At 35.1% G+C, this 18,436-nt stretch overlaps 1 protein-coding gene across 2 annotated transcripts in view; it reads right to left on the reverse strand.

Moving 5' to 3' along the window:
* LRPPRC (leucine-rich pentatricopeptide repeat containing) overlaps nucleotides 1-18,436 on the reverse strand; it is a 93,469-nt gene that overhangs the window by 11,962 nt on the left and 63,071 nt on the right. For both annotated transcript variants that reach the window (XM_010576470.1, XM_010576469.1), the window contains exons 26-32: nucleotides 16,895-16,963; nucleotides 16,538-16,628; nucleotides 12,980-13,122; nucleotides 12,777-12,864; nucleotides 8,043-8,166; nucleotides 4,293-4,381; nucleotides 690-894 (exon numbers count right to left, since the gene is read on the reverse strand). In XM_010576470.1, coding sequence (XP_010574772.1) covers nucleotides 690-894; nucleotides 4,293-4,381; nucleotides 8,043-8,166; nucleotides 12,777-12,864; nucleotides 12,980-13,122; nucleotides 16,538-16,628; nucleotides 16,895-16,963 — 809 coding nt within the window. The remainder of the gene's footprint in view (nucleotides 1-689; nucleotides 895-4,292; nucleotides 4,382-8,042; nucleotides 8,167-12,776; nucleotides 12,865-12,979; nucleotides 13,123-16,537; nucleotides 16,629-16,894; nucleotides 16,964-18,436) is intronic.

Below are 18,436 nucleotides of genomic sequence, written 5' to 3' on the forward strand. Positions count from 1 at the left end.
TACCAATGTATCAACTAAAACAAAAATGCTAGGCAGAACATGATACTGAATTAAAACAGTTGAAATCAAGGATACTCAAAGTGTGGGGATATTTATCATGATTGAAACTGTGGCCTAAAACAGCAGAGGAGCCAATTTTTTTATAATTCTGACAAAAAAGTATAAAACCACTCCACAGATATATGTCTGGCTTTCACATTTTGAGGGTGAACACAATAATATTTTGTCATTTCAACTACTGGAACAGGTAGCACATTTTTGTTTTCAAACAAGTGTTACATGCATAATCTGTGGGTGTTAAGTTCAAGATTTTTTTATGTATATATTGATGAAGTAATTCAATTTTACTTTCAGATTTCATAGGGCTTTTGATCTCACACCAAGGGGAACACTTCACGTGAGGTGTCATGTTAGACCAAAGGTATCAAAGCTAAATTACACCAGCAGAGAAGACTTTACGCTCTCCCAGATACTTCATAGCTATCCCTGTATTTCATTAAATGATTTTCAACCCCAAATGTATTTGGGAAATAATACCAGAACAGAACTGCACAGCACACTGCTCAACTTGACCAGAATTTTAAGATCTACGGCACTGTAAGAATGAAATAGAATAAAATGGGTAACACAAGTCATTTCCCGCTGCTCTGCATAAAATAATTACATATACTAGTCCTAGAAATACTTACTTTTTAGTATAAGCCAATGCAATAGCATTAGCAATTAGCGAGGCAGATACACCAACTGATTTTGTGATGCCTTCCAGCATGTTTTTAAGTGCTTGCAGGTTCTTTAGATCTCCTTTTTCTGCCAGAGTCTGAGTGAGCACAGTAACTGCTGGTCTAGTAGGCAACAAGCCGTTGTCAAGCATTCCTTTTAAAACAGCCAGGGCATCTAACAATGGTAAAGAAATAAGGGAAAAGGAAATCAGACTTTAGTTCAGAAGGCAACCATGCTGTTAGTATCATTAACCCTACCCTTTCAAAAACATGTACAGAAAATGATTCTCTTGCTGAACTTAAGCCCCAAAATTGCTATAGTGAATTATAACTTTAATATATACACACACAAATAAAAACTTTCAACAGTAATTCAGGTTAAAACGCTCTAACATTTGCTCAATAAAAAGTATTAGTATACTTTTAACATTTAATTAATTTATTTTAGTAGCCAGCTCAAGGAAAGTAGCTGTGTCATAAATGTCCTCCCTTATGACCTTAAAGTCATGACTTTTTCAGTTTTTTTCTCCAAACTATAATCAATTTTCTTTACTAAAAAACCAAAAATGTTGCATACTTAAGAATAAATATAGTTTAAAAAAGTAATTAATTATTGAAACTGCTAAAGTCTAGTATTCAGATTTGTCTTTTTAAGTGTGCACCAAAACTTTGTTTACCAACATTTAATTTTTAAATAAAATTGGAATTTTAATAAAATGGAAACAAGTCTCCATACAAGAACAAAAATAAACTCAAAACTGGACAGTTACCTCAAGAACTCCTAAAATTATAGCAACTACCTATGTTAAAAACACACAAAATCAATCTCCTGTCCATCTGTCTCAAACTCCCCAAACCCACTGCAGATGAAGTCACCCTCATTTCTCTAATCAGAATTCTTGTCAATTTACATTCTACATGAGCAAACACACAGAGAAAGACATGCCCCTCCAGTAAAAATCTCTTACTCCTTACCAGCATAGGCAGGATTAATCACAGATAATAATTAGAATACCAAGTGATAACACTTCTAACATAACATACACCCACTTGAACTCCACTGCATTAACATTCCAATTCAATATGCAGGTACTGCAGAAACCAAATATTAACTTTCACAAGAGAGGAAGAAAAAACATCCGGTATACCTAACTTTCTTTCACAGCAAATTTTCTTTCTGCACATCCTTCCCCCCCTTTTCTTTTTTAGGGGGAAAAAAAAGAAAAAATACATCAGGGGCAAGATTCCCAAAATTTAAAAAGCAGACTTAAAATACATGCTAAGTTCAAATTCTCTCCCAACTGTGTGGACCTCCCTTTAGCATGGAGCATGACCAGCCTTCTCAAGAACAAGGACAGAGAAACATTTGAAAACTGCATGTGTGCAGCATTCCTGCACGAAATTATGTAATAGTAGGATACTGGATAATTCTGCTGGTATCTTTTTTTTTTAATTACGCAAAAGCATTCATTACTACTAGCCTAAATTAATAATTTAATCCCTTGATTTTTCAGTACTTAAAAGCAGGTAACGCTGTGCATGAGAAAACCAATCATTTATCTTTTAAAAGGCTTTCCTATAAACTTTGCAAATTCCCTACCATGAAACTCTGACTCTAAATTCTAACTCTTAAAGTAACCTGGGTTTTACCAAGTTCTTGCTAGAAGATATTAGAGCTCTTATGAGTGGACCTACGTAAAAACTTTTAACTATACCACACTATACAGCAAAGAATGATGATGAACTATATGAGGAAGTAATAAAAAAAGCAAGTTTTACACAAGTGAAAGCCATCACAGAATGTAGGTCAAATGGAGCTCACCAACAAAAGATTACAAAAAGACTGTGCCCAAAAATTTTTTCGGTAATCCATGAGCCTCAGAAAATGACTGGTATGGTTGAAATATTTAGTAGCTTGCATTTTCAAGGCTTTGCTTACAAAAAGAGAAGCAGTATCTTTCAAATTAAAATAGAAACAAGGATCAAGTCTGACTGTTCAAGTAAATTACCAAAGTAAAGCTTGTTCAATGCACAAGATAAAGTAAAATACAATTTTGCAAAGCAATGTAATTCCACAGACTTCTTGAGAAATTTTGTATTGTGCAAAAAGAAACACTTTAGTGTACTGCAAGGGAAAGGGTTGACATGGCAGTGAATTTAGTATGCTAGCTAAAAAGAAATCATGTAGTTAATGCAAGAGATTGGCAGAATAGAGGGACATCAGCGATGTTCTGAAGAAGGGAAGATTTTTTGGTGTGTAATATTTAGGATGAACTGGCAAAACTTTATGGCACACTGGACAAGAAAAAGCAGAAAATTTATTAGAATAAAATCAGACAGGAAAGTCAGGTGAAGGCCTTGAAAGCTGCAAAAACAAGAGCAAGAGAAGCAATTGTATTCATCACAAATACTTCAGTCAATGATGCCTGGCAGTGACATCAGACTGGAGACTGAAAGGGGAAGGAATTTGAAAGAAGTCAAGTTTATCAGCTGCAGGAAAGAGTACAAGGTGAGAATATGCATCTAAATGCTCATCATAGGTATTCTAATGTAGCTGATGTTACATGGGTATGGGCTACTACAGCTACACATAATGGAATGAAATAAAATTAACTGATGGCAGAATCAAAAATGGATTTTCTGGTATGCCTTCTGGTATGAAAATAAACCCCAAGTCAGTATAATACATTTTCTCTGTACATAGCTGCTTTAACGCTTAAAGGTACTGACAAAAATACGTATCAACACTGTACCTATGCTTGCACAGGGATAAAAGACACAGCACTACATGTAAAACTATGTGCTTGCAGAGTTTTTCTCTCTCACAAGAGTTCTACAGCACAACTAAATAAGTAAAATGTAACGCTGTGGAACTGAACTCTAGGCTGCAAAATAACTAATGCCGAGAACTAAAATAACACACTTGCAAACTTCATCCACCATCTTGTTGGGTATCCTTACATACTCTTCAGCCACCATTTTCTTTTCTATCATCATTGTTACATTAAAAAGAAAACCAAACTGAATGTTTTGTTACTGTTGGTATTGAGAACTATTAAAAAGTATTTGATTAAGTTTTTAAATCAATATTATAATCATTTAGTGCACAATCATGCACATTTAACAGTCAATTTAACTCATCTGGTATCTCACACAACCAACACAATATGCAAGAAACAACTGCTGGGAATTGTTTCAGATGCTCTAAAGTATGTTAATTTCCAAAGCAAAATGACTTGTGCTGTGAATTTTAACACACTTGAAAGCCTGTACTTTCTCTCGTTCTGGAGCACAAATTTTGCATGTCTGAAGAGCTGTGATTCATCTTAAGAAAACCCATCTTGTGTTAAATGGAATGGAAACTGGACTAAGTGGTCAAATGACAAGTACATTCATATTCAAGCTGTATTATAAATGCATGTACAGTAATTTACGTCTCTCAGCTACCACAAAAGGCTCTTGATAAGCAGGTAATTTGCTAAATGGACTCCTTTATCCAAGTATTCGAAGGGCGTTACAAGAAAAATCTGCAGAGGCATTAATGTGACGTAAAGGTCAAGCATTGTGACATACCTTTCAAATAATCCCGCCTAACTTGCGATATGATGAGGAGGCTGCTGGCAGCACTGTTCAGTGTGAAGCCCTTGATGTGGGTCTCAGCACTAAAAGAAGCAGACATTTAGAAAGGAATTACTGACATGCTTCTGATACGATAATAAATGGTTGAGCACCAAGGTGAAATTATAAAAACTACTGTTCGTATGTTAAAAATATTGCTGCAAAATATCGACCTGGAGACAGCTTTTGTGTTATCCTGTCAATGGTTATAGAAGGATAATTTTTTTTTGCATTCTGACAGATGACAAAGTTGGAAGTGAGCAACAAAAGAAACAAAGTACAAGATTTTTTTTAAACAATCGGTTCAGATTCTTGAATGCTGACATATTAGATGACTAAAATAACTGCATGCCCTGCATTGTTCTGTTGTATCCTAAGCTGGATACTTTTTCTTCTTTTTTCAATAGTCACCATAATTATAAAATATAAAACTATTCTTTCAGCAATAAAAATGAAACATTTATTTTCAGCACTGTATATTTTAAACATAAACTAAAGCATATTATGAACTAACACCATATCATTTGGTTGATTAATTTTCAAATTTCTGTCATCTAGATGTATACAGGTTTTAAAGAGAACATACTGCTTTTGCTGCCTTAGCCATATTAAAATTGCATTTTGCTTATCAATTCTTTACCTCCTGTAATACAAAACTTCACATATCTATAGCAAAGAGAATCCTTACTTTAATAACACTGCTAAAGCTTTTCTAACACTCTGGAAATTAGTCAAGACAGACTAACCAGCAATCACATTGATCTTATACTACAAAATGTTCCTGTTCCTGAATGACATATAGCCACATTTTTAATATATAAGGATAACTTTACAAATGTTCATTTCTAGATTACAAAATCTCTACACAGAAAAGGGGGGCATTGCCATTTACCATATCAGCAATCAAGATAAACCTCACTGATCATCTTGTGGCAAACAACTGAGCAGCCTACCTACTTGAACTTAGAGGCTGAGCGGATTGGGAGGTAAGCAGGGTCATTGCTAAATTATTCTCCTCAATCCCAAGAAAATCCTTCACATCGCACACAATATGACTGTCCTCTCAGTCACTTTCAGCCTCCCAGGCTCACAAATGCAGTCACTGGACTCGGGATTTTCTTACTCTCCCAACCAATCCTCTTAATCCCTGCCTAAGCACCCACTGCTCAGTTCCGCCTTCCCCCCCCGCCTTGTCCCATCTGTCAAAGCCCTTAAGTCAACAATTCATGCATGAGACTGTAAATTACATATAACAAAGGATTTACTTTCTCCAATCTTCCAATCTTTAGTGTGATTAAATAGATGTTAGCTACTATTACAGAACTAATCCATCATTCCAATACTCCTAAATTTCTATTTAAAACTTCTTGGACTAAATGCAGTAAATATTCCTCAAAACAGTGCTGGAATGTGAAAGGTTGACCAACAAATCAGTAACCTTCTGGGTTGCTTGTGTTTTTTTTTCAAATGGGGAGTAGGAGTGCAATTTCCTTCTACCACATCACTTCCTCATGGAAGTTTCTCAGTTCTGGTAACAGGAGGCCAGTTTTAAAATTACCTGACCTTTTTAAATAGAAAAATTACTGATTTTGTTACCTATGCTAATGCTCATAGTAAAGCTCTCTAAATATTATTTAAATTTCAAATTTGGCTTCAAGCAGTGTAAAAAGAACAAGATGTTAGCTTATACAAATGAAGGTAGCTTTCCTGTATTTTATGAAAATATTAGGAGTTGCACAAGTTTCAGGCCACTGCACACATTTAAGCCTTGGAGGAGTAATCTTTTTGTAGTATTGAGGTTGGATAAATTGTCAAGCATGCAGAAATGTGTGCGAAACACACAGATTTGCTATTCCTCAACCATTGGTACATACACAATCACTTTCTTTATTTCAGTGAATAATTTAAAACTTACAGACTTTTAAAAATGCTTAATGTAAGCATCATTTTGTTACTAGAAAAAAGAAACAGATAAACACCATGAGCCCTACAAGTATGAAGCATTTTCTGTTTTGATGCAACAGTGAGCTGTTACAGGCTTTTTAGAATGTCATTATTTGGCATTTCTATGCTACAAGATGCAGTATGAGAGTTCTGAAAAGCACAGGGGTTATTATGATAGTTGGCTTTGACCAGTGACCAAGAATAGAACCTTTTATTGAATCCTACTTTTTTTTCCTAAATATATCACGGTTCAGAGGCTTAGACCTTTAAAATACATCTCCAACTTTTTTAGTCATTAAAATTTTTTGTTCATTTTTTTCCTGCATTTTGAATTTACATACTAAAACACTTATCTAAGTGGGAATTGTGAATCATCGAAAGACTAGGAACAAGCAACCACTCTTCCAATCGGCAAATTACTGTTGATAACATGCAATACTTTGTGCATCTTCCTTACAAATGTGTTTGAGCTGCAGAGCAGGGAAGCAGTCAATGCATGTACAAATCTTCAGTAGAAAGTTTCAAACTTCTTCCCTGAAGAATCTTTCAATACATCTTTTGATACATTAATATTTTCTGCGCATGTTTAACAAACTACCTAAACTTTGTCAACATTCTTTGTACTTCTAAAACATCTCCTTTCCATCTTCTATTTACAAAGATTTATCAGTTACTTCCATTTCAGGGAGCTTAATTTGATAAAATGTTTTAGTTCTTCCTTGACATAAGCCATATATCCATCAAGCACAACCATTCGTTACCATAAAGCCCAGTTACCTATTGGAAAAAACATTATTTGTTCTTCTGAATGCAGAACTCAAATACTTTTTCAATGAAAAACATTTCTTTGGTCTAAACACTTTTAAAGAAAATGTGAAAATAATAAACATCATATTACACTATACTGTTCCCAGACATCAAAAACTAAGTTGCCTCTAAAAATTATTAGATTTTTACAGTGCTCTATGCATCACGTAAGTTACCTACAGGGACTTTCAAATTCACTGTATTGAGTCAGATAAAACATTTGATGACAACCACTGTTCTTGTTTTAGCTGAAGAAACTAAAAGACTTAAATTTCTTAAATTTTTGTTCTTCTTGCCTCTACATTGATAAGTAGTAACACTTCTACTTTAAAGTCTATAATCTGACCAGAACACACATTACAGGCAATAATTAAAGCAAGTGGCATACCATACAACACAGTAAAGGTTAATTTTATTCTGGTGATTCTAATAATACATGACAGCAGGTTGGTTTTAGTTCAAAAGTGTAAGAGCTGGATCTAAGGTTTATGGTCATCTCCTAGCCACTGGCATCACAGTCAAACGTACCATTTTGCATTTGGCAGGCAGCCAGCTGCCAGGGTGTGTGGGTAGGGTAGGACAAGAGCAGGGATGGGCAATGAGGGGAATGCTCACAGGCAGTTAAGTCAAGGAATCTTGTCTGTTTGGATATTGCTCTAAAGAGGAAAAGGCAGACTGCCAGAAGGGTAGACTTTCAGCTCTGATGCCAAGTACATTTGTTGATACTGTTAGTTGAAACGAGCTATTAGCAATACATACTGTCACTCTAGTACCTTTTTAATATATGGCATATCACCCTATGAAACACCAGTGTATTTCTTACCATAACTCCTAATTATCAGTCGTGACCCATTTTCCCATTGAAAGATAAGGACTAACCTGAAAATTATCCAGGAATTATTTAAAAACACCTCCCCAAACAATTAAAATCCCCCAAACACAGAAAAGCCTTACATGTGTTTCACTTCGATGGCTTCTTCAAGACAATTCTGTGTTAACAATGCTTTTATAAGGGTGGTATAAGAACGATAATGAAACTTGCTCTTCCCTTGCATTTTCAGGAAAATATCGTAGGCCTCTAAAAAAGAAAAAAAAAGCCAAAATGAAATGTCATATTGCGATGATGTTGATCATAGAAAGAAATCACCTATTCATTGAAAATGTCCATCTTAAATCCATTTATCCTCTGCTTACATCTTTGAGCCCAAAGCTGTTGGTCACAGCTTGTTCAAAACTGCTTGTATACAACAATCAATTGACACATACCTCCACAGAACAAAAAGTTTGCTACTGCTCTTTTTATATATGTGGCTGTTGCTTAAATACCAACAGAGCTGGTTAGGAGGGGAAGACTCAGGATTTTTAAAGCAACACCTAATTCTGGGGTATATAGTTACAGTGTCTGGTGCATGATCACAACAGCGTTTAACAAATAATATAGGAGATGATTCCAATATGGGGAGATCAAATTATTTGGCTACAACAAGATTTATACAAAACATACAATTTACAAATATACAGATATTTAACAAGTAAACTACGCTGCATTTGTTTGACTGATTAACAGTTTTATTTCATGCATTCACAATAACTGTCAGTGTATGAAAAGATGTTACCAAAAAGGGGGAAAAAATGATAAGCACACTTTTCAGTCATTTATTTTTCTGAAACAAGATTATGCAGCTATAAACATACAGCTAAAACTGCCATCCAGGCTGTAACATATGCTAGAAAGCTGTGTTAAGAACCACAAATGATCTTTTACATCTAAACTGTGACTGCATGTTTCATTTAATGAAACTCAAAAAATAATCCCTTTCCTAATTCAAATCATAGCCACAACAACCTTTAGAACTTTTCAGAAATACTTAGACTATCACTACGAATTTCCCAGCTAAGCATTTTTTTCTTATACTTTTAAAGTAAAGACGACGATAACTCATTTAAATCTTACTGTCACAAGAGACATCACACTAATAGCACGTACTACAGTGTGCTGTGGAATTTTAAGCTGGCATTCCCTAAACCAACACTGTTGGTGTGCCTTTTGGTTTGAATCTTAAACTTCTTCAACCAAAGAGTATACATAAAAACCTCCTGAAACATAGGCACAAAAATGACTATGCATAAAATTTATTATTTACAACAAACTCTTACACTGAGTTAATAATTAGAATTAACACTGCCATCCATAATCTGTTTTGGACACTTGGAGCTACATTATATACATATATATGTGAATAGAGATAATGGATAAGAATATCACAGCAAAAATTAAATCCACTTCTGTGTATGCGAGTTTCGTGTATACAAGAGAGACGCAAGAGATGGAGAGAGAATATGACTGATGTCTGACATTACAATAGTGATTGCATTGTAAACCAAAAGACCAATGAAACAACAACAGGACAACACAGGAAAGGTCCTCAAACCCTCAACCATGTTTACTTATAGGTCTGAGGTTAAAGCTTGGCTTGCTGCAACATCCTGAACCCTCTTGACTGCTCAGATGCTGAACACCAGCATTCATAGAGTGTTCACACTTAAAATTCAGTGGGAAAGGCATTTTTTCTTCCACTCTTCTGAAATCCGAGGTACCAGTAGCCTAGCAATCACATTCAACAATAACAAAAACCCTTTCACTGGTATAATCTATTACAAGTGTAACCAATTATTTACAAAAATGTAGCTGACTGGTGATACGTTGGTTCTTTCCACTCATGAAAGCCTGTTTAAATCCTATTTTTTAAAGCCAAAAGCTCCTTATGTTTGGAGATTCCTACAAAAGCTCTGCTGTTTTCAGACTGAACTAGGATTTTGTCCTGTGTTTGAATATTGCTTTCCATTGCCTGGGTACAGAAATGGACCTTGCCACCAGTAGACATGATGTCAAGTGTATGTTACCAACAATTATCACAGTCCAAAAAATGTAAGATCTATTTCTACAAGGAAATATATTTAAATCTTTTTTGTAATGACTAGTTCAATGAAGAACTGAAAATCTTTGTATCAGTATTGTTTTCCTGTTCTAGGATGTTTTGTTGTGTATGTCAGTCCTGACCTCAGAATGATTCTCCTATTCAGATTATTTTCTTAACATTATTTTACATCAGTGCAAGTAGCATGTTTGAAGTATACATACATGAGTCTTGAATTGAGACATATGCCCAATCAGGTATTATCAGCTTATTACTTCTTCAGATAGCATCTAAAAATACTAAAGTATATTAGCATTCCAAAGAGAAAGTTCTTGGTTTCAAAATCATATTGTGTTATACTAGCTATTTCAAGTAGAAAGATGTGTTAGAAAAGAGACAAGTTGCCAAGAAAGTCTCAGCTCTCAAGACTTCTCGTCAAATTTGTTTCAGTAATTGCAACTGTTTGGGATATGTGTAACATGATCCCCTATAGTCAAGTTCTCATACTGAGGAATCAAGATAAAAATGAAAATATGACTTTGCATAAATCAAGCACTTCAGATAATAGATTTTTCAAAACACCTCCATGTCAGAGTTGGTAAGTTCATTAAATTAGTTACATAACTAGATCAATCTTTTTTCCTATCAAAAAGCTGATGTTGATAAAAAGTTATTCTACCCTATTACATTCACATCAAAATTACATTATACTGTTATATAAAAGCAACAACTTAGTTTTTATAGACTTTTTTTTTTTAAGACAAAGAAAACTGTTTCCCGACAAGGAACTGTTTCCCAACATTTGTCATCTTTTCCCTTTAATTCCCAATAGCTCTAGACCACCTCCTCTCAAATACTACACCTTGAAATAAAAGAATATGCTGAAGTAATTTACTGAAATTCAATATCAAATGTCCTCATAGATTGTTAGCAGTTACATTTTATATTTTTGTTTTAAACTAGTCTCCCTGCAAGGTCCAAGGCATATTTAGTTTCTTCCTGCTCTCCACTTGATGATTTATGATATCAAAGGCACAGGACACTTTTCTAGGAATAATGTTATAAAATGCATTGCATTAATTTTGCCTGATATTCAGTGAAAATATTTCTGCATTTCTCATTCTCTTCCAATTTCCAAAATTTACCAGCACGAAGAATTTCGTGCAAACATAATGTCTGCCATAAAACACGATTCTTAAATTCATATACATAACACAAGATTGCACTCCCTACATACAGAATATCCAGACTCCACTTAAGACTTCTAATCAGTGCTCCTGCGACTGAATAACTCTATAGGGTCATTTCACTAACAACAGAAGTTAACTGTGTGAACGACTGACAGATTCTTCTTTTAAAAACTGAAAGCTTAAAAATCTGTGTCCAACCTGTAAATTATACTGATAACACTCAGAGAAGAAAATGACTATGTGTCTTGTATTTTAAATCTTCCTCATTCAGCAAAATTAATTTTTTTAAACCCATTTAATTCTATTTTCTAATCTGCTTTCAAGTGAGATACCTAGTTATTTGTCATAGTACAGGCAAGCAAAAAAAAAAAAGGATTTCCAGAATATTCAAATGCTCTGCGCTTTGGCAAATCCTAGAAATGGACTGATTTCCTCCCTGCTTTGAAAGGTCCAGTAATGTTAGTTCTGACTCTGTGCCCCTGCTTTGGGATGAGATGGCTAGGAAAGGATTTCCAATGATTTAAACACAGACTAAGCCAAAGGAACTGCACTGAACTACACTCCTCCTTTGTATATACAAAGGTAAATACCCATCTATAAGTTAATCCTCTCTTTATCTGAGGCAGGGAAGTTTGCACAGAAGAGCTGTTCATTTTTTATAGCAGAATTGATCTGAAGTGATCTCTCAATAAGGCCATTTTATTTGTGGGGTGGCACCCACAGGCACAGAGGTTTGGAAACAGTAAGCTGTGGGGACACAGATTTTGATCTTCTGTTTATAGCCTGTGTATTTCTTTTGGGGAGGAACAACAAGAGGGAAAATTTCCAAATTCTAGAGAAACATGGACAACTTTAATTTTAGTTGTAAAGAAGCTTAAGACACTACATAACACATTGAATCCTCCCTTCAAATAGAAATAGATAGTTTTGCAACATCAACAAATAGAAAATAGACTAAGAGATAAAAGCCAAATAGGAAAAGAACAATGATTATCTCCATGACATAGTCCCATCTCATTTAACGTTATCTAATATCTTTGCCCGTAGCTTAAATAAGGTACCTAAAGTATACTTTGGAACCATATCTGATCTCATTATTAAGACCTCAACAGCAGTGAAAAATACAAAATATCTGAATAACTTCTTTTAATAAGTAATTGCCTTCCCATAAACATGCCCCAGTTATTTCAGGTGATATTAATGTTTCTTCTCACTACACTTCTCATGTCTCACTCCTTAAAACTTGTGACCAAACAGCTAGATTTTCTGGGAACCGTAAAAATTGTATTTTTTTGCATAAATCCTGCATATAAATTTAGTTTCTGGTGTTTAATGGATACATTTGAAAAGTCTAAAACATGATGTTAAACCAACAGTATGAAGTGAACTGCAGACCAACAATACTTTGGTAATTTTAAAATGGGCAACTTTACCACAGGCTGACTTGACATTATCGTGTACCTTTCCTAACATACTAGCAAACCAACAAAAAGCAGCATCAAGCATCTATTGCTCTGTAGTTAATCGATATCTTAAAGTTAGTGCTGAAGGGGGAAAAAACCCAGGGGTTTTCAGTTTACCTTTTGCATTGTTTTTCTTGCAAAGCATCCTTATTTTTCTTTCTTCCACATCAGAAGCACTTAAACTTCCAGTATCTTCATGTCCAACCTTTAAAACAAACAAACTTAAATTTAAGTTACTGTAATGCCATCTGTTAACATTTTTCAATGGAAAGAGGTATATTCAGAAGTGTTGTTAGCTAGGAGAGTTAAACTCCAATTACCTTAGGTACCTCAAATGGAACAACCTGACCATTTTTTTCAAGTATATCAGCCAGTAAGGTTAGTGTTTTCTCACGAGGGACAACATTTTCTTCTTGAATTTTAGTCCAAACAGCTTCAGCCCTTCTCCAGTCACCATTGTTCTCTGAAACAAGATTCAAATCTTCAGATAAAAGCACATTTAGAGTATGCATACATAAAGCGATTCAAAAAAGGTATCTTTGGAAAATAATTATCAATTAATCATGTACTTCTGCTTCATGTGATCATCAACTTGAAAAGCTATAAACTACTTATAATACACAGAGAACACCAGAAAATGCAAACAGAAAACAACCCAGAAGTATTGTATGAATTTTCAAATAAATGAGAAATTAGTTCAGAAATATTACAGAAGCGGTCATCCTAGCTCATCAGTTCTAATATTCTTGACTGTTAATTGTAAAAACAGTTACAAAAAATTCTAAATTATTACAAAACATTAACATTCTACGGTACCACTTCTAAGTTCCGTTCGGAAATTCTTGAAATAAAATCCTCTGGTTATGTTGCTACTGAGTTAGAGCGTCTACATCCCAGAAGTTTACCACTTCCAAGTCAAAGAAGTGTTCTAGGCCTTCAGGCTCTCATTTTGCTAAGAAAAAAAATGCCTATATGAAGACTGTAAAAGCTAAGTTTTCTGAAAGAAAAATTGAATAAATTGCTACCAAATTCACAGAATAATTTAACCGTTTTCAGTAAGAATAGCAATTTATAAATACACCACTGTACATAACTGCAAATAAATAGAAAGCTGGACTTTGTGAAAGAAAACAGTTAATTGCTATTTAACTACATACAGCAGGTGGTTTCCTGTGTCTCCTATCATAAGTCACCAGAACAGCATTAACTTCTGGTTGTAGATCCTATTCACAGCTACCTAAACCCAACATGGGCTAGCTATGACCTGTCTGTTCCATGGTTTAATTCAGAATCTCAGAAATTAAGACATGCAAGGCAAGAAGGCAGAGTCAGAAAGCGGATGATGGAATGAAATGTTCACATGGGATTATCTCAGCCTGTAACAGCAGCTCTTCAGCTATTCTTCCACTGTTCAGTTAAGGAACTTCAGCTTTTCTGTAGACTAGGCTCCACTGGACTAAGTCATATCACACGGAAAAGCTGGAGCACCCAGCTGGAAGCAGCATGACACACTTGAATATTCTCTATAACTGTTATAAAGTTGGTGTTTCAAAGCAGCATATACAGCTTTGCAAACAATATTGCAATGCAATACTGAAACAGTGCAATGTTCTGTTCTTTCTAGGAGCAGCATGGGTTTAGGAAAACTCATGGATACGTAACTGGGCTGGTTCAAGATCCAAGCCCACTTTCAACAAGGTTCTGGCATCACTTCAGCTTTTTAGACGAGGCAGCAAACTTAGTGACTACCGAAGTAAAATAAAGTGATTGGTTTTAAGGACTAAATACTGCAGATAACATTTTAAAGCAGATTATTATGGCAGCTAACAGAGTAGGACAGAGAAAGTCTCAACACTTTTTCATGTGTTTGTACCTATGTTTGACACTCATGAGGCCCATCTAGAGGACATGTTTTCAGTTTGGGGCTCCATAACTATAAAAGAGATGCTAGCAACTGGAGCAAATTCAGCCATCAATACAGACATGGGGCTGGAGCAGATGACATAAAAGAGGAAGTCTAAGACGACGAGTTTTCAGCAGCCTGGAAAAAAGCAGGCTAACCAGGGATCTACTTGCTGTCTTCAGTTACCTAGCTGACAGTTAAAGAAGAGCAAGTCAGTCTCTCCTTGGAAGTGCACAGCAAAGGATGAAAGGTGATGGTTAAAAGTTTCAGCAATGGAGTATCTGAGGATGATCAAACCCTGGAACAGGTTGCCCAGGGAGGCTGTTTGATTTCCACCCTTGGAGGCACTCAAAACTTTACTAGACAAAGCCATGATGCGATATAACTGAAGCTGTCCTAGCTCTGGGAAAGGGCTAGGCCTAAAACTCCCGAGATTCTCTCCAGCATAAATTATTCTGTGATTGTAAAAAACCAAATGCATTGTTTTCAACATTTTTGATCACAGCTTGGAATAGATAGTAGGTTCTTTTTTTGTATGCTTAAAACTGATCTGAAGTTATGGCTTAGGTGCACAATGACAACTCTTTACTGTACTTGTACATGGGGCAGCTTTGATAGATCATCCAAAATGGCTGAAAGCAGGAATGTGCGTGGTTTTTGTCTTTTATGGTGACAGAAACCCACAAATGTTTTCCGCTTCTTTGAGTAGATGGAATTGGTTTTGTCTTTTGAAAGAAGACTGAAGATTTTGCATGACAGAATTTGATAAATTTTATCTTCTTAGATTCTCTTCCTAGTAGGCACTGTCAGACTTAGTCACTGCCAGAGGTGAACAGGATGAGTGGAGAAACAGGAAGGCTCCCTCCCTGTTGAGACAAGATTGCTTTTCAGACCTACTTGATTTTTGATGGTGAACCAGCATGTGCAAAGCCAGAATTGGGTAATGCTACAGTTTGGTTTTGAAGCTTTCTAAGGCTGTTCAGGAAATGAAAAGCAACAAAGTTCTCAACGGGTCTCTGGTCTTTTTTTTGTGGAAGTACTCATCTTTTCTGCTTGTGGTAAGAAGCCTCTTGCATTACCGTATGAAAAGAAAATGAGGGTTCAAACAGTATTTTATTTAGCATTAAAACATAGCTAGTTCTAGTCAACCATATACGTGGGCAACAGCCTAAAATTACTTTAAGCTCAAATGCAAGTTTTCCCATGACCAAATATATCAAATTGCTGTAATGGTTCATTAATATATATACACACACACATTACCAAAGTACACAGCAATCCCTGTAATGTCTCTTTTTTAATGTCCCAATTTACTGTTTAGTGCTCCATACCCAATCTTAACAGAGAACATTTTTTCAAGACTTGAACTAGAACTAAAGCTTCCAAAATTTTTATTATGTATAATACAGTATGACACACTGAATAACAAAACCAGCACAGACTGAAAAATACAGAAAGAGGAAATGAAAAACACTATAGATACATCCTACAACAAGTCTGTAGCATAGAAATGGAACTTTCAGCTTTAAAAACTGTTCTGTTCCTATAAGTGATGCAAAAGTTACTTGTGGCTGATGAAGAATTGGTAAATTTTTTTTTTAAAAATGCACCTTTCAGAACCAGATCCAATCACAGGAAACACCAGATCTTTATCAGCTACAAAGATATAACAAATGAGCAGTTTTTCTTCTTTAAGCATTATTAAAAACCAAAACAGAATCAACTTTCAAATTAGGATACAAGACAATAGCATGGATTTGAATACTTGTACTATATAAGTTCTATGTAAGTGTTCAGGTCTGCAGGTAAAAAAAACCCAAAACCCTGTACTCTCCCCTTGCCCAAAATGCCTCAGGAACACTATCCAGGCTAATTGCATATCAGGATAAAACTCCTCTCCAATTCAGGGTTATGTCCTATCTCCAACACAAATGCAAACAGATTACAACATGAAAATGATCACAAGCTCACTTACCACACAGTTGAAGCAGGTAGTAGTACATCTCATCTCTATCACATTCAAATAGGTTTTGAGTTAATTCTACCAAGTGTTCCAAAGTCTCCATCTTTAAAAAGAAAGGAAGAACATAGTTATACCTCAGCCAAACAATTATTTTTTTCTATATATGTGCACTTACATGCTGTGTGCATTCAGCTAAAATGGTATTTCTGTTTAAGTATACACCAGCATTTACACAGAACATTAAGTTCACCTCATCAGCCTGTCACACGTCCTTTCACAAACATAAAAACCAAGCAATGAAATATTTCAAAACAATTTTTCTTGGAATATAATGACAGTTACATAGAAGACATCATATGAGCCACATACCTGATTGCTTGATATACACTTTTTTGCAAACCACTGCAACCTTCCAGAGTGTGCTCTCAAGCCAGGTGTCTGTAAAATATTTCCACAAGAAGAAACACGTTACTTCACATAGAATATTCTAAGGAAAAATAAACATAATACATGTACTTGTAATAAAAATTCAGTTTTTCCTTGCTTTTTGAAATCTGAATGAGACTAGAAGCTCACAAATAATCAAGTTAGGTTGCATTTATGAGAGACTTAAAAATTGCAGTCATTTTCTTCAAGACATTTTTCTATTTAGTTAAACACTGCCAAAAGAGTTGATTTAAAATACACTTCAGATGAACTGAAACATTAAATAATTTTACCACCACAGTAATAGAGTATTATTGCTATTACCCATAGTAATCCTTCGTATTACTCATAGTAAAGAATTACACCAAATTTTTCCAAACTGTCTTCACAATGTAATGTTTGCATTCAAAACCACTGCAATGTCTTAGCACCTAGAAAACCATGCCTCTCAACCACATCATCAGCATTTGGTACCCCTTCTCTGCTAACATTAGCCATTTTCTTACAACTATTAATACCTAAAAACAGTAAATATTTTTAGATACTGACTTCTCTTGCTACTGCTCAATAAGAAAACGAGGAATTTATGGAGCAGTAACTGTTAAAATTATAACATACTGCCAATGCAGACGGCAGGTATTCTAACTATAAGGCAATTCCTATCCCAGAACAGAGCAAAGGCTTACTTTTAAGTGTGTGTACATGGAGGAACTGATGTATAATAGTCAATATGCCGCAGTTCTTTGTTATTAATTTTCCCAGGTTTGATGAGCCTTTGCTTATTCATTCCTTTGTTGTTTTGAGCAGACTACAGCTACAGAATACACATTCTCAATAAGGTTTCAATCCTTGGAAACTTTATCTGGTATAGACTACCACATTGTGCATTCTCAGTACCACAGGCCATAATCAAAATACTGGTTCCTCCACTTAAATAAATTCTTAAAGAAACACAGGAAAATTCAAAGTTTTTAAAGAAACATGTCACAGGCATGCCAGGACTTATGTCTGACATGTCAAAAAACGAGATACAAAAAAAATCTATGTGCAAACCATCCATCATTTTCACCTCTTACCCTTCCCCTCCCACAGAATACTTGGATTTACTTTCTTTATACTCTTGTTTTAGCACAAGGATCATTTACAGAGGACTCTGCTTTCATTTCAGGTGTCCAGATTGACATCAACATAGCTCAAAGTGGTTCCAAGGAAATGTCTGTTCATCCCTACAGAGAAACGTGTGTTTTGACTCTTGAAGGTTTTTAGCTGTTAATATTGTAAGAAATCTCTACTGCTGAAATGCGAAGTGCAACTTCCAAAATTTTAACACAACTTTGCAAAAAAGAGGCAGTTTGAAGAAAAAACTGTGAGAAATACTGAGTGTCAGTTCCAAAACAGTGGAAACAATTACCACTGAAAAAGTCAGTTTATCTTCTGTGTTTTTAAAACAGGTAATTTCCTTCTCTCATATTCTCCAAGCACAGA

Source organism: Haliaeetus leucocephalus, unplaced genomic scaffold (assembly GCF_000737465.1).
Source record: "Haliaeetus leucocephalus isolate CR32 unplaced genomic scaffold, Haliaeetus_leucocephalus-4.0 Scaffold526, whole genome shotgun sequence".
NCBI lineage: Eukaryota > Metazoa > Chordata > Aves > Accipitriformes > Accipitridae > Haliaeetus > Haliaeetus leucocephalus.